Source organism: Trachemys scripta, chromosome 4 (assembly GCF_013100865.1).
Source record: "Trachemys scripta elegans isolate TJP31775 chromosome 4, CAS_Tse_1.0, whole genome shotgun sequence".
NCBI classification, from domain to species: Eukaryota; Metazoa; Chordata; order Testudines; family Emydidae; genus Trachemys; species Trachemys scripta.
The window spans coordinates 90214043-90230619 of NC_048301.1; the positions used below are offsets into that span (position 1 = coordinate 90214043).

The 16577-nt window shown below is 37.1% G+C and overlaps 1 protein-coding gene across 3 annotated transcripts in view; it reads left to right on the top strand.

The window, feature by feature from the left end:
- DNAJC24 (DnaJ heat shock protein family (Hsp40) member C24) overlaps positions 1-16577 on the top strand; it is a 60744-nt gene that overhangs the window by 30693 nt on the left and 13474 nt on the right. For all 3 annotated transcript variants that reach the window (XM_034769903.1, XM_034769902.1, XM_034769901.1), the window contains exon 3: positions 11665-11803. In XM_034769903.1, coding sequence (XP_034625794.1) covers positions 11665-11803 — 139 coding nt within the window. The remainder of the gene's footprint in view (positions 1-11664; positions 11804-16577) is intronic.

Sequence of the window (16577 nt, forward strand, 5' to 3'; positions counted from 1 at the left end):
CGGGGTTTTTTTGTTTTTGTTTTTTAAAGTCAGTATTTTTAAAATGTATGACTTTTTAAATTTAAATTGAGGTTATAAAAAAATCTAACCTGTTTAAAATTAAATTTTAATTTACAATACTCTGTGTTAAGGCCTAAGTGTGTTACATACTATTAAAGTCAATTAAATAAAAAAGTGCCAAATTAATGAGTCCTCAAACTTCAAGTAATGAGTTTAAAATCTGCTTTTTGTCTACAGAATCAGGGGAGAGCATCTAGAACTTTTGAGGTCAAGCTTTATAAATAAAGCAAGATGTCATGTACTGCTTAGCTATATAATTTTCAGTTTGTATAATGGAGTGAATGTAGGTATTTACTTTTTTTCAAATGTCTATTTTCAGTTTCTTTTGTGCAGAAAAGATTTTTCCTTAATTACTTTTGGTTTCAGCTTAGCAGAAGTACTTTGTTTCGCTTTTCCAATCTATTCATCAGTATCATTTAGCATTCTTCAGAGTGTAGCTTCTAGTGTAGATTTCAACAGTTGGGAAATGGGGGGAGAAAAATCTAGTAGTTTCATTCCACTAATAAAAAAACTAAAAATGCTGGATTGCATATTTTTAATTGGATTCCAGTTTCCCTCCAAAAGCAGTTTGATTTAAATCGTGAGCAAAAAGTTGATCATCTTGTAAATAAGAAATACATCATTCACCATTTCCCAACATAATAAAAACAAATGTAGTAATTAAAAATCTGAGTAAGTGTATATTGAACTATATAGTTGCTTAAATAAATATGCATAATTATAGTGCTTGCAACTGGTTCACGAGAAGTACCAAATCTAATGTAAAGCCTATACTTAATTGTAAAAAATCAAATCAATATGTTTTAATACTTATACCAACCAGTGAGAATTAACCTTTCTTTGGGAAAATAAGTAAGTAGAAATGGAAAATAAGATTTACCAGTAAATTAATTATTTAAATCAAGATTATTTTTTCTGCTAATACAAATAATAATTAAAATCCTGTGATTTAAATCACTTGACCCTGTTAGCATTTGTAAAACTAGCATTTGTGTATGTCTAGGGTATGTCCACACTGCAGTTAAAAACCCATGGCTGTCCAGTGCTAGATGACTCGGGGTAAGGGGCTTTTTAATTGCAGTGTAGACATCTCGGTTTGGGCTACAGTCTGAGCTCTGGGATTCTCCCACCTTGCAGGACCATAGAGCTTGGGCTGCAGCCCAAGCCACGATGTCTATACTGCAAGCCACCCATGGGGTTTTAATTGCAGTGTAGCCATACTTTTAAAGCTCTTAAAGACCACTGATATGGTATAGTAATATAGTGGTTGAACTGGTGATCTCTGTTAGCTTCCGATATAGCCCAGGTTTAAACTTGGCAGCTCTCAAAGTGCAGAAGGAGCTGAACTCTGTGGAAAATGAGGCAGGGAAAATGTACTATATTATGCTTCAATATGTTCTGGGTACTGCATAACCTATAATAGGTTATGCTAGGTTATAGCATATGTTATTTAATACTGGTTGACTTGGTTGATTCTTGCAAATGTGCAGAAGGAGCTGGAAATGTCCCATGAACAACCCAGGAATACACTTTTATGTTTGCAGATCTGACTTGTGATGTGTGGCTGTGTTTGAAATATGTTTTGGTACTGTTCACTTTTTGCACAGCACACAAGCTGCGGGAACATATGGCCTATATATATATAGGCACAACACTAGTAAATATACTATAACATGGGAATCCTGGACTGGATGACAGACACTTTGCAGATGAAAAGCACTCTAGGTGCTAAAAGTTTATTACTTTAATTGTTTGTTCTCTTCGTATGTTTCTCTGCAATGTGGCCTACACTAAACATTTAGAAATTATGAGTCAGTCCCCCAAAATCTTGAAAGAGAGGCTTAAAAGTGAGATTTTGAGAATTCATATGTTTTGAATCTTTAATTTGCCTTCTGTTCTTTAGGGTTCACATTTTTTGACTTTTCTTCACAACCATGAGGGCTAGAAGCATGCCTTTTGGGGGGAAAAATGAAAAATGAAATTTTCAATAACTGAATTCAGGAGCCACGGCTTTAAGAAATGTACTAAATACAAGACTTACAATAAAATCAGGAGAGTGGGCAATTCTGTGTGTGCAAGGTCAGTAGGAGTAAAGTCATTTGTTGTTTATTTACTTTATTTAGATTTAGCATTAAAAAAAGAGACTGCATACAAAGCCCTGAGCACCTGGACAATAATTAAACTTGCAATAACTGCCTAGTAACATAAATGCCAACTAACTCCAGCTGCCCTCAGCGGTGAAAAGGAAGTAATAATTTATCTCAACCAGCTGACAATAAAAAGGAAAAATAAGCTCCATCAAATCTCTTGCCCTCAAATTATACCCAGGAACTTACCCTTATCCTTCCCCCAAAATGCTATCATGGAGTGAAGTGTTCTTAAGTTTATAAAGACAACTAAGATTGTTAGGTGTTACATGTTTTTATTATAATGCATACATTCTTGAATGACTTTTGCATGTTGCAGATCAATTTTACAGATATGTAGAGGTTTTAAAGGAGCACTCAAGGACGATAAGGCCATTGCGGAGAAACTAAACGAATTCTTTGCATTGGTCTTCACGGCTGAGGATGTGAGGGAGATTCCCAAACCTGAGCCATTCTTTTTAGGTGACAGATCTGAGGAACTGTCCCAGATTGAGGTATCATTAGAGGAGGTTTTGGAATAAATTGATAAATTAAACAGCAATAAGTCACCAGGACCAGATGGTATTCACCCAAGAGTTCTGAAGGAACTCAGATGTGAAATTGCAGAATTACTAACTGTGGTTTGTAACCTATCATTTAAATCACCTTCAGTACCAGATGACTGGAGGATAGCTAATGTGACGCCAAGTTTTTAAAAGGGCTCCAGAGGTGATCCGGGCAATTACAGGCCTGTAAGCCTGACTTCTGTACCGGACAAACTGGTTAAAACTATGATAAAGAATAATATTGTCAGACATATGGATGAACATAATCTGTTTAGGAAGAGTCAACATGGTTTTAGTAAAGGAAAATCATGCCTTACCAATCTACTAGAATTCTTTGAGGGGGTCAACAAGCATTTGGACCAAGGGGATCCAATGGATGTAGCGTGCTTAGATTTTCAGGAAGCCTTTGACATGGTCCCTCACCAAAGGCTCTTCCGCAAAGTAAGCTGCAACAGGATAAGAGGGAAGGTGCTCTCATGGATTGGTAACTGGTTAAAAGAGAGGAAACAAAGGGTCAGTTTTCAGAATGGAGACAGGTAAATAGTGGTGTCCCGCATGGCGGGACTGTACTGGGACCAGTCCTACTCAACATATTCATAAATGATCTGGAAAAAGGGGTAAACAGTGAGGTGGCAAAATTTGCAGGTGATACAAAATTACTAAAGATAGTTAAGAGCCAGGCAGACTGCGAAGAGCTACAAAAGGATTTCTCAAAACTGGGTGACTGGGCAACAAAATAGCAGATGAAATTTAATGTTGATAAATGCAGAGTAATGCACATTGAAAAGCATAATCCGAACTATACATATAAAATGATGGGGTCTAAATTAGCTGTTACCACTCAAGATCGAGATCTTGGAGTCATTGTGGATAGTTCTCTGAAAACATCCACTCAATGTGCAGCGGCAGTCAAAAAAGTTAACAGTATGCTAGGAATAATTAAGAAAGGGATTGATAATAGGACAGTAAATATCATGTTGCCGCTATATAAATCCATGGTACACCCACATCTGGAATACTGTGTGCGGATGTGGTTGCCCCATCTCAAAAAAGATATATTGGAAAAGGTTCAGAAAAGGGCAACAAAAATTATTAGGGGTGTAGAACGGCCCTCTTTTGAGGAGAGATTAATAAGACCGAGACTTTTCAGCTGGAAAAGAGACTGCTAAGGGGAGATATGATTAGGTCTATAAAATCATGACTGGGGTAGAGAGAGTAGATAAGGAAGTGTTGTTTATTGCTTCTCATAACACAAGAACTAGGGGTCACCAAATGAAATTAATAGGCAGCAGGTTTAAAACAAATAAAAGGAAGTATTTCTTCACACAGCACACAGTCAACCCGTGGAACTCTTGCCAGAGGATGTTGTGAAGGCCAAGACCATAACAGGGTGCAAAAAAGAACTAGATAAATTCATGGAGAATAGGTCCATCAATGTCTATTGGCCAGGATGGGCAGGAATGGTGTCCCTAGCCTCTGTTTGCCAGAAGCTGGAAATGGGTAGCAGGGGTGGATCACTTGATGATTAGCTGTTCTGGTCATTCCCTCTGGGGCACCTGGCATTGGCCGCTGTCTGAAGACAGGATACTGGGCTAGATGGACCTTTGGTCTGACCCAGTAGGGCTGTTCTTATATTCTTAAGTGTCAAAGAGTAGTTATCAATAGTTCACTGTCAAACTGGGACGGTGTATCTACAGTGGTGCCACCGGAATCAATCCTGTGTCTAGTACTAATCAGTATTTTCATTAATTACTTTAGATAGTGGAGTTAAGAGTATGCTTATAAAATTTGCAGATGACGCCAAGCTGGGAGGGGTTACAAGCAATTTCAAGGATAGGATTAGAATTCAAAATGATCTTGACAAATTGGAGAATTTTACCTGTCCCAGGTGAGTGGGTAAAAGTAAGCAAAAGATGATCCTTTGATCCTATTTTATGGTCTTCCACTCTATTCCTTTAATCTTTTCTGCCTCCCCATTCAAGAAATGTGAATATTTGAAGATATATGAATTGCTACCTCCTGATCAGAATATCATTAATTTAAGTAATTTCAAGGACACTATCTTGATACCCAAAATATTTTGGAAAAGCACAAAACAAAGAAATTGTGTGAAATCATGGTCACCCAGAAATTTTTAAAAATCTTTAATTCTGAGAAGAAACAACTAAATAAAACAATAGAAAAAATGAAAGCAAGACTGCAGATCAATCATAAAAGTACAACTAATATTAGTATGAAGTGGCAGCCAGGAATTTAAGAAAATATTGACCACAGAAAGATCAACTGATAAATCAGAAGAGCTTTAATAAATGTAATTACCTCTTTTTATTATGAGGTATTATTTTGTCCAGCTTCCAATATTGAGGTATATGCCTCCTATTAATATAGTATCCAAAGTGCCTTCTAAGGAACATAGCCAAAACAAAAATCTGTGAGCTTTTCTGTGATAAATGAATCCCAGACCATTTAAAATCAAGCAGTAATATCTGGCTTCACTTTCTTTATCCAATGATTATCTAAAGGAGCATGGTTCACTACCTGTATTTGAGAGAGAACCTAAGAGTACTGTAGGAAGCTATCTTTCACAGGAAGTACTAAAAGAAAAGAACATCCCGGATCTTGTAATTTAAAAAAAAAATAATAATCCATGATATGCAGCCAGTACTTGGCTACATTTGAATAATTTCACTTTCACATACACAAACTCTTCAACAAGCATCGGAAATACTTATTCCAAAATATCTAGGATGAGATACCAGTGAAATATCACCATTTTGGCAATCATCTGTAATAAAGTAACATACAAAGGGAGTAGCAGCTCTTTTCCAAATTTGAACCACCACTGCTCAAGAGAAATTTCTGTTCCTGAAGACTTTCCCCCCGATTTTATTTGATACCCACACTTATCCTTTTCCCGATTTTATTTTATACCCACACTTATCCTCTGTGTACAGGTCAGCTGGATGTGTGTGATGGTTCTCAGGGGACCCAGAACATTATCATCTCCTGCCTCCAGCGTGAGTCTTGCCTATACCTTGCTGGGTGTCTGCTCCCCAGTATCACCAGCCCTTCAGCCACTCAAGCACTCTCCTCTAGGTTATGCCAGCCATGTCTTTGCTTGCAGGTTAACAGTAGGTACATCCCAGTCCCTGATTCCTGTTGAATCATCCCCCTGTGATATGCAGTCCCTGACACTGGCTACTCACAAAAATCCCAGATCCTCTGCCCCCAAGAAAGCAGTGTGCCCCAGATTACTAGTTTTACCTTAAAAGCCACACAGCATTTCTGAGCTTATAATAAAACAAAAGTTGGTTTATTTTAGAGAGAATAAACTTTTAACTAGAAATGAGAGACTGGAAACGAATGGTTAAAATACAAAACAAAATTTATAAAATGTGAACCTAGATCTACACTTATTAATAGTTACCTTTCCTATCTAATAAAGTAGGTCCCCCGCCACCCCAGGTTCAGTAGGTTGCAGCTCTAGCTGGCTTCACAGGAACCAGGATCCCATTTTTCATGAGAACATCTCGCTCTTCAAGATGTCTCCCGAATGAAAAGATCCAGAGGACCTCTAGCTTCTGTTATACTGAATTTTTTTTTTTTGTTCCTGTTCATAGATAGGGCGAACCCTTGTCTTGTTGTAATGTTCCTTTTTGTTGTTGTTGTTTGTTTTGTTTTGTAACCTGTAAATGGTTTTGATTGTTTGCAGGTGCCTCCTATGGCTTTCCATTGGCAGTCTTAATATTGTGCATGTCTAAACAACTGAGCTTTGCATTGCATCCCTGGCTAAATCGGGCAAGCTGACACCTCCCCCTCCGCAAACAGACCATCACCAAGATACATTATTCCCTGGTGACTAATCTGTCTGTAAAGCATACTTTCAGTATAAATACACCATTCCTTAAATTTTACCCATACGTGCATCTCATAATGATTATGAATCTTGACAAGTTACAAGCTTTCTATAAATACCTTACCTGATACATGATATTTATCCATATAGCGTAAGACATGTGTTTGGTACAGTGAGTTTGTCAGGTCTGAAGTGAGCGTTTGAAAAAAACAGGGGACCCTTTGCTAAGGAGCGTCTGTGTCATAATATTTTACAGCACCACAAAAGAAAGTCACTTTTTAACAGAAATATTATAAAACTGAAAGTAGTTCTGCATGTGCAGCAGTAGCACATTCAGGTGACCATGACTGTATGTATGTGATTATATAAACCATACAAATACCATGTATTAAGTTATCTAAATCTATATTGTAGAAAGTGTTTGTTTGTTTGTAGAGAATAAGGGGTATAGGTTTGTTTTTAAACAATAATGGATCATTTCATTATTCCTAATCAGATAATGACAAGTTTAAAAAAAATTAGAATTATATTCATTATCCAGCAAAGAATTATCAAAATATTCTCTGCTGCTGCTTTTGTGAACCATTTTCATTGGCTTTGTGGGTTTATTTTCTGGAATATCTACTTCTACCACTGTCATAATTATTTTAGGCCAGTTTGATGTGGTTGAAAGGATGGTCAGTTTACTTCCTTGATAAATTGTTTTCTCCCACTCATTGGTTGATATACTCCTCAAAAGCTGCAAATTTATTTTCCATCAGCCATGATTTCACTGTGAAGGAGTAGTGGAGGAACCAGTTTTGTTTGAGTCTTCAATATTCTCAGCAGGAGAGGAGCCAATTTTCTTAGCATTGTTGTGAGCAATCAGTTATTAATGACTGGTTTGCTTCCTCTCAGAAATCAGGATCTGCCCACATGTTCTTCAACAGACAGTTAAAGATGGCCTCTTGGCCAATAAAAAGGTAGGATACTCTGGGCAACAGGTTTTATAATGAATTGTGTTGAAAGCTTTTTGTCCTAAATATTTTCATGGAGCGATGCCATGAATTCAGATCACTGTTTAAATTTCATTGTACTGAGTGATATATTAGATGTGTGTATGCTCCTTGCATATGGCTGGACCTATCTAGTACTTCCAGATGTTCCATTCATTTAAGTATAAGTTTGATAGAAAATGTATTACAGAAGCACATACTTATTCCAGAAGTAGTAAAGGCTAATGAGATATTTCAGTTGTGAAAGCTGTCATCATTTATGTGGCTTTTTTTCCTTCAAGATTTATAACTAAACCATTAAAATGGTTCCCTTGGGATTGAAACTTGGAATAGAAAATCTCCATCTAGGAATACATTTGCACGGTTTTAAATTTACACAGCACTAAAACATAAGAATAAGATCTACCTGAAAGAGCTTACTGAACAGTCTAATATTTTTACCATTTTTCAGGGAAAAAATTGATCTAATTATCCATTTTCAGTCATTATTTTCTGCATGTATAACTCAGACAGGTATGATATAAAAATATTATAGCAATCTACATTAGTCCATAATGTAATCTAACTACTTTAACATTTATCAATAGTTACCATATATACTCGTTCATAAGCCAAATATTTTTGGTAAAAAAGTGACGCATCAAAGAGCGGGGGTCGGCTTATAAACGAATCTACACCAAAATTTGATGATTTTAAACTCTATGGAATCATTGAATTGAATATTTAATACATTGTCATTTTGTTTATCTGGAGCGTCTGCAGGCATGGAGCCCCTAAGCTCCCTGTGGCCGCGGTTCGCCGTTCCCAGCCAATGGGAGCTGCGGGAAGTAGCGCCATGTTTTCAAAAATAAAACAATGTAAAATTTTGGACCCTGCAAGTCCACTCAGTCCTACTTCTTGTTCAGCCTTGCAATCCTCTGAGTGTGACCCCCCCCTTAAAAATTAAAAACACTTGTTTTATATATTTAACATCATTATAAATGCTGGAGGCAAAGCAGCATTTGGGGTGGAGGTTGACAGCTTGCGACCCCCCCCATGTAATAACCTTGTGGCCCCCTGAGGGATCCCGACCCCCAGTATGAGAACCCCTGACCTAATACAAGTATTGTAGTGCAATCTCTTTATCATGAAAGTTGAACTTAAAAATGTAGAATTATGTACAAAAAAAGCTACATTCAAAAATAAAACTGTACAATTTTGGAGCCTGCAAGTCCACTCAGTCCTACTTCTTGTTCAGCCAATTACTCAGACAAAGAAGTTTGTTTACATTTGCAGGAGATAATGCTGCCCGCTTCTTGTTTACAATGTCACCTGAAAGTGAGAACAGGTGTTCTCATGGCACTGTTGTAGCCAGCATCGCAAGATATTTACATGCCAGATGCGCTAAAGAGTCATACGTACCTTCATACGTCAACCACCATTCCGGGAGACATGCGTCCATGCTGATGATGGGTTCTACTCGATAACAGTCCAAAGCAATGCAGACAAACACATGTTCATTTTCTGAGTCAGATGCCACCAGCAGAAGGTTGATTTTCTTTTTTGGTAGTTCGGGTTCTGTAGTTTCTGCATTGGAGTGTTGCTCTTTTAAGACTTCTGAAAGCATTTTCAACACCACGTCGCTCTGATTTTGGAAGGCACTTCAGATTCTTAAATTTTGGGTCGAGTGCTGTAGCTATCTTTAGAAATCTCACATTGGTACCTTCTTTGCATTTTGTGAAATCTGCAGTGAAAGTGTTCTTAAAACGAACAACATGTGCTGGGTCATCATCTGAGACTGCTATAACATGAAATATATGGCAGAATGCGAGTAGAACAGAGCAGGGGACATACAATTCTCCTCCAAGGAGTTCAGTCACAAATTTAATTAACACATTTTTTTAACGAGCGTCATCAGCATGGAAGCATGTCATCTGGAATGGTGGCTGAAGCATGAAGGGGCATATGAATGTTTAGCATATCTGGCATGTAAATGCCTAGCAATGCTGGCTACGAAAATGCCATGCAAATGCCTGTTCTCATTTTCTGGTGACATTGTAAATAAGATGAGGGCAGCATTATCTCCTGTAAATGTAAACAAAGGTGTTTGAGCGATTGGCTGAACAAAAAGTAGGACTGAGTGAACTTCTGGCTCTGAAGTTTTACGTTGTTTTGTTTTTGAGTGTAACAAAAAAAATCTACATTTGTAAGTTGCACTTTTAGGACAAAGATTGCACTACAGTACTTGTATGAGGTGAATTGAAAAATACTATTTCTTTTGTTTATCATTTTTACAGTGCAAATATTTGTAATAAAAAAATATACACTTTGATATCATTTACAACACAGAATACAGTATATATGAAAATACAGAAAAACATCCAAAATATTTAATAAATTTCAATTGGTATTTCTGTTGTTTAACAGTGCAATTAAAACTGATTATTCGCAATTAATTTTTTTGAGTTAATTGCATGAGTTAACTCCGATTAATCGACAGCCCTAATTTTTACTAAAAATACACATTCTATAAGATAATCATGTATGGACTGCAACTATGCCTAGACCATATTTTCAGCAAGTTTCAAGCCAGCCTCTAGTTTTGAATGTACAGCTAACTGCAAAGGAATGCACACAATCCACACAGCAAAATCCTGCATTTATGCACATTAGCTTCTTGAATTTATAGTTTGGGTGAACAGCCGCTTTTGCAGGCACAATCTGTTATGTGTAGAAAAGTGAATGTGAAAACAATTGAACTCAGAGATGGGGAACATTTTGCCCTTGTGGTCCTTTCTCCCATTGTTGCATTGAAGAGTGGGGAGGAGGGATGTTATCGAGATAATTCACATCAATACAAATCATAGATATGTGTATGAGTGGGCAGACTCTAGTAGCAATGTTCATTTTGAAGTCTTAGCGTATGACTGGGGGGGGGGGCGGGAGGCCGTTGTTTTAAGCTCACATGCTAACAGTATTCTCTTCTTCCAAAACAAACTATAATTAGAAATATTTGTTCAGAATTCCACTCTCTCTAATGTAGCGTTCACTTGTGATACAGGTCCTCCAGGTCTAAATATCTACAGTAGATTCAGGTAACCAAACTAATATTAGTGTACGGCAGAAATTAATATTCCTGATATAGAGAAAATAAGTGAATATGGAATATTTTGAAATATAATGAATTAACAGCATTCTTATAGTGTTATAACCTTTGTCCCATTCCCCCTGCCACCAGCCAACGAATTCTTTCCTGTAGTTGTTTTTCTTGTGTTGGTTCTATATGAACAATTAAAATATCAAAAAATAATATATTCCTGAGAACGTATACAACGAATTCACTGAGCTATTTTTCAATAGACATTGGAACAAAAAAGGGAGACTGTGCTATTTAACATGAGGAGAACAGACATTTTTAAAGTGTTTTTGTTTTATTTTTTGCCTTTATACGTAATTTATCTTATAGCTTTGTCCTCAACTAACTAAAATGACACATTTAACTAAAATGACACAATTTTGTAGCCAGTGATCCATGACATTAAATATTTGGAAAAGCTATTGATTCACTGAACTGAAAAAAATTAAATATGTTGAGGCATAGCTTCAAAAATAGAATTTCATTTATTGTAAATTATAGTTGATCTTACATATTTTTTTTACTATTTAAAGTACAAAAAAGTGGTCCTGTTTTTTAAATGTAGCCAGATGTAGTGTTAAAGAAAAGCAGCTTGCACCTAAAGCATTTCCCCTTGTTTCCATGTCGTATTCCTCTGCATGTACCTCTTTCTGTTTGCATTAGTCATTCTCTCTAGGTAAATTGTCCATAAGACCAATGATTCCATTAGCAAATTATCCAGAAAATGTTGTCAGTGCACATTGTGACATTTTGTGCCACTGGTGGATTTGCTGCTATTCCAGTGGTCTAATTAACCTGGCAGTTATCTCCTGTACCCAACATTGTCATCTCGTTTTCCTGGGTTCAGACCTCCTCCTCCTCCCCCACCCCCACCTTTAAATGAATATCAGATTTACTATTGATTCCTCCCCCCTCCTTTTTCCCCCCCCTTCCTTTTGATTGGCAGTATCATCCAGACAAACAGAGTGCAGATGTGCCAGCAGGAGAAGTGGAGGAGCGTGTGCAGAGGTTCATCGAAATTGATCAAGCGTGGAAAATTCTAGGGAACGAAGAGACAAAAAAAGAGTATGACCTACAGCGCCGTGGTAGGTTCCTGCCGAGGAGTGCTGGCTGTAGTGGCAACAGCTCTTTAATGCAGGGGCTGCAATAGTAGTTAGATAGTATTTTAAAAAGCTTCTTGTTTCTGAACCAAATGTTTTATTTGCTCTTGTCCTACTTTCATATTTGGATATGATATTGATAAATACACATACATTAACCAGTAAAAATATTGAATTACTTCCAGTGAGGCATTAGGTAGTGGTACTTCTAATAATTTTAATAAATATGGAATTTAGACTGTAATTATGTATCATTTTTTTATCTTTTTTTTTTTTTTATCTTTTTATCATTGCAGCAGTTTCAGTACATTTTCTTAACTACGTCAAGTTATGGCCAGTACTATATTTTGTTGGAGCAGTTTAGATATAGGTACTGAGTAATTTATGTCTAAGATACAGTATATCATATGGCTTTATAAACACTTCAAAATTATTAAGGCACATTCTTTTTTGGGTGTGTGTATTTTAGGATAGCTTTCATAAATCTTCTCTAGTACAATTACTCTTTATGAAGCAGGTTTATAAATAATATTCCAGTAAAACACATTAACTAGGGAGCTCCAGCATGCATTTCTTTTTATACATCTCAGAAAATAGCTTCTTAAAACAGCGACAGGCTGTTGTGAGAAAGAAAGGGGGGAAATGTAGGTCAGGTCTGTCACACATGGGCTACCATTACATGAAGTGATAGGCTGTCTTTCTGTTCTGGCCTCAGGATAGGAGTCCCTCAGCCTTCCATTAGAACCTTCAATAAATGTATATCCACCCTACATGTTAATGGGGGGAGTCAATAATAGAGTATTGCCCGTGGGGAAAACACTCCGTCGCGCTCTCCAGTAACACACACTGGTCCAGCATTGACGTGTAGCCACCACCACTTTTCAATGTGTCTGATAAAAGCCCACTGTCTCTGCAGCTTATTGAATTCCCTTCCATTGTACATTGGCACACCATCAAACCTTTCTCTCTTGCACTGATTTTAACTCCCCTGCTGCAAAGGTTACCAGAACTTTATTTGAGAAACAAAAGCTTAGTCATAGTAGCAGATATACATCATTGTAGGATAAGAAGAAAGATATACAGTGCATAGAAGTTTATTTTCAGCATGAATTTCTAATTATATTTAAATGTATCACTTTCTCAGATAGTGTGAGAGTATTGAGGGGAAGGTAACATTTTAAAAAGAATAGCTGAACAAATGATTTTCAAACTGGATTTGTGGTTTTTTTTTCATTTAAGCAGTATTATGATTACATTGAAATGACCTATTACCTCAGCGCTATCCAAAAAAAAAAAAAAGAAAAAAAGCCTGATTTAACTTCAGAATAGGAATTTCTCATAACTCTCATAACACTTCATTATGCTTTTAGATTTTTACAGCACTCTTGTCACCCACTGTAATAACTACTGCATGCTTAGGTGTGATGAAATTAATAAGAGTTTCAGCTATAAATCTTCATTTTTATGTATGTGATGGGTTTAATTTAAAGCCTTAATGTATACCAGAGAATTTTAATATACTGGGCTCAATTCCACCAGTGCAGTCAGTGGAATTACATCAGGAATGAATATAGTATATTCAACAGACTCAGATTGCTTTTAAGTAGCTTTGTTTTTAAAGCATCTTAGCGTGAATCAAAGGTGTATTAATATGTGCTGAGACAATTGCATCCAAAGTTGTTGTTCTAGAGAGTTATCTCAAGAGAATGTAAAGACACTTAAAAAAGGAAAACAAATTGTACATTTATTATTTATATGAACCTGAAAGCTCCTTTGGCACTCCCAATTGTGTATCATGAAGATTATGCATTTTAAAATATAAGGTTCTGTTCACACAACACTGGTGTGATTCAAATAAAGTTGTGCACAGGATGTACACTTCCACTGTCATTTTGAATTTCAACTACTTCACAGTAAGTTCATTAGCAGCAGAATGGCAGTGAAATTGACTAGAATCCTGTTCTCTGAATTGCCAGTACAGCACACTTCAGAAATAATGATTCTGATCAATAATGGACACTTCTGCTAGGGCAGGAACAAAGGGGAAGAGTTATGAGGAAGAGTTTGGCTCAGATACTTATCCAAATTTATTTGGTCTGGAAATCTTACAAGAACTGCCTTTTTTGTACGCTTTGTGAAAATTTCACTAACTCCTTGTTTTGCCAGGTTGGAAATGAAATAAGACCACCACTTTTTCATAATATTGAATCTTCTGCTTCTAATCCTTATCAAAAGCATGAAGGAGAAGGAAAAACGCACATTATAGTTTACCTATTAAAAAAGGAACTTCTTTCCAGATCTGGCCTAAGATTCGTTCATTTCTGATCATAACTCCCCTTCCTAAAAGATTCACATTCAATTAGTTTGAGAGGCTAATCTGAATTAGGCTAAAACTCCATTGAACATCCCAACTTTATATACAGTACAAATGCTCAAATCCAGCTAAATTGGTGGTGGTAGTAGTTACCAAATGTTACCATTTGACTGGTGGTTTATGTGTAATGGGTTTGATTCCCATGGACATGTGTCTACATCACAACATATTTGACATCCTTGAATTGTCCTGTATCCCTCTCAGAAGTTGCCCTTCCAAGTTAATGTTTATGAACATTAGGGGAGCGTACTTGCACTGCTGCCTTTCTATGTATCTGTACCTATTCTATTTCTGAAGGCTTTAAGTCTCTAGGGATCTCTGTATGGTACTTTTTATGAGCAGTAAATTCTCAAAACGTTAGTTTTTAAACAATGTGTAAAGGTGAGGAAGTCGCTACACACCCCGGTGTGGCCCAGTATGATGCTGCAGGTATGCCCCACCTTAATTTCCCGTTTTGGGTGGCAGTAGGTTCACTTTAACAGCCTTGGGGAAAGAAGCCAACACACACTAACAAAAGAGCATTTCCTCTTTTCAATAAGACTTTAGGAAAGGAGTAACTATGGTAGATAAATCATAAGGTCCTCACCTCAGAACCCTGGTTCATCTCTCAACTTAAAGTCCACAAAACAAAGCCTTTGGTTAGGCTGGTCTCCTAGAGCCTGAGAGAAAATAACCATTACATACTGCAGTCTACATGGCTTCTACTACCTCTCTCTCACTCAGCTTCCACTTCCTGTTTATATAACCCTAGGCCAAGGCAGGGTCTCCTTGTTTAGGTTCTGAAGTGTCCCTTAAAGGAGCTGTACAGTCCTTCACACAGTGCAGAGCAGCATAAAAAGCAAAAATATACAATATACAACAATTTCTATTTTTTTAATAGAAAAGTAATTCTGAAGAATTCTTTTTTTCCCTTTTAACTTAAACAAGTTAGGCTCAGCATGCCTAAGCCTCAAAGCTTCTAGCTTGATAAATTCATGGAGAATAGGTCTATCAATGGCTATTAGCCAGGATGGGCAGGGATGATGTCCCTAGCCTCTGTTTGCCAGAAGCTGGGAATGAGCGACAGGCGATGGATCACTTGATGATTAGCTGTTCTGGTCATTCCCTCTGGGACACCTGGCACTGGCCGCTATCTGAAGACAGGATACTGGGCTAGATGGACCTTTGGTCTGACCCAGTATGGCCATTCTTATGTAAATATCTTAACTTACAAAATGTCTACTCTTTGGAGTGGTAAGATTTTCACATAAATTTGTGCTCAGATGCAGACTCTGACTTTGCTATAGCTCTGCAGTTGAGCAGATAAGCTCCAAAACAATATTAAAGAGGATTTTGGAAAGCTTTTGTAAAATGTAAAGAAAAATGATTAAAATCCTGTATTAACCAAGTTAGCAAAGTTTCCTTTATCTGGAAGGACTGGTGAAGTGCTCAACCGTTGGAAGGATTCTTGAACGTTGGGTTTAGGGTTTCCCAGATAATTGGAAAAAATAGCTGGTTATAAAATATCCTTGTTTGTAGTTTAGGGCTTGCCTTACAGTATCATCACTTTTAAAGCTTCAAAACTGTCCCGGGCGGTACTCTTACTCTCAGCTTTGTGCAAATCCCTTTGTGTGAGGTGGAAATACCATAGTGGTGGATGGAGATTTAGAAAGGGAGTCTTACACTGGTCCAGTTGTGCAGAAATGAAGAACATTTAAAGAAGAAGTAGTTTACCTTTCATTTTTTTCATCTTCTTGTCACACACTCATTTTAGTTAAGGGTGTTTTGAAAATGAGCACTCTTCCCTCATCCCAACTTTCCCTTCTCATCCTACATTGAAATCATAATGCTGTGTTTGACATCAGAATGTGGATGCAGAGCTGATTGCTACAAGAGTAGCATTACAACTTCACTGCAGGATCAAGCAGGAGAAGCAAGAGAGAAGTGCCTATAAAAATGCTTTTAATAGCTAGTACAAGTGGCAAAGAGAACTCTGACTAGCATATGACAAGAAAATAGAGATATTTTAATATGGTGTATTTTTAGTTGTTCCCTAGTATGAAAATCCCTTTTAAAAAAGCATAAGTAAAGCTCAAAAAAGCCTTTTAAAACCAAAATAAAGCTTCAAGCACAGCCACAATGTGGCAGGCCCTGTGGGACTCTCTGAAACCCTGCAGTTTGCCTGGCAGGTCTACCACTCTTTAAGTGACAGCACTGTACATTGTATTTCTGGCAAAGGATCTTAAAATTGTGGAACTTCATGGGCACTCGGTGACTTAAGGGATTGATAATGGGACACAGAGAGGCTTTTACCACTAGGGCGTTCAAAATCCAGGCCATGTTCATAGTGGCTGTAAATTAACCCATTGGTGGTTGTTTAGCCTGTGTGCAATGAGTTAATCTCAT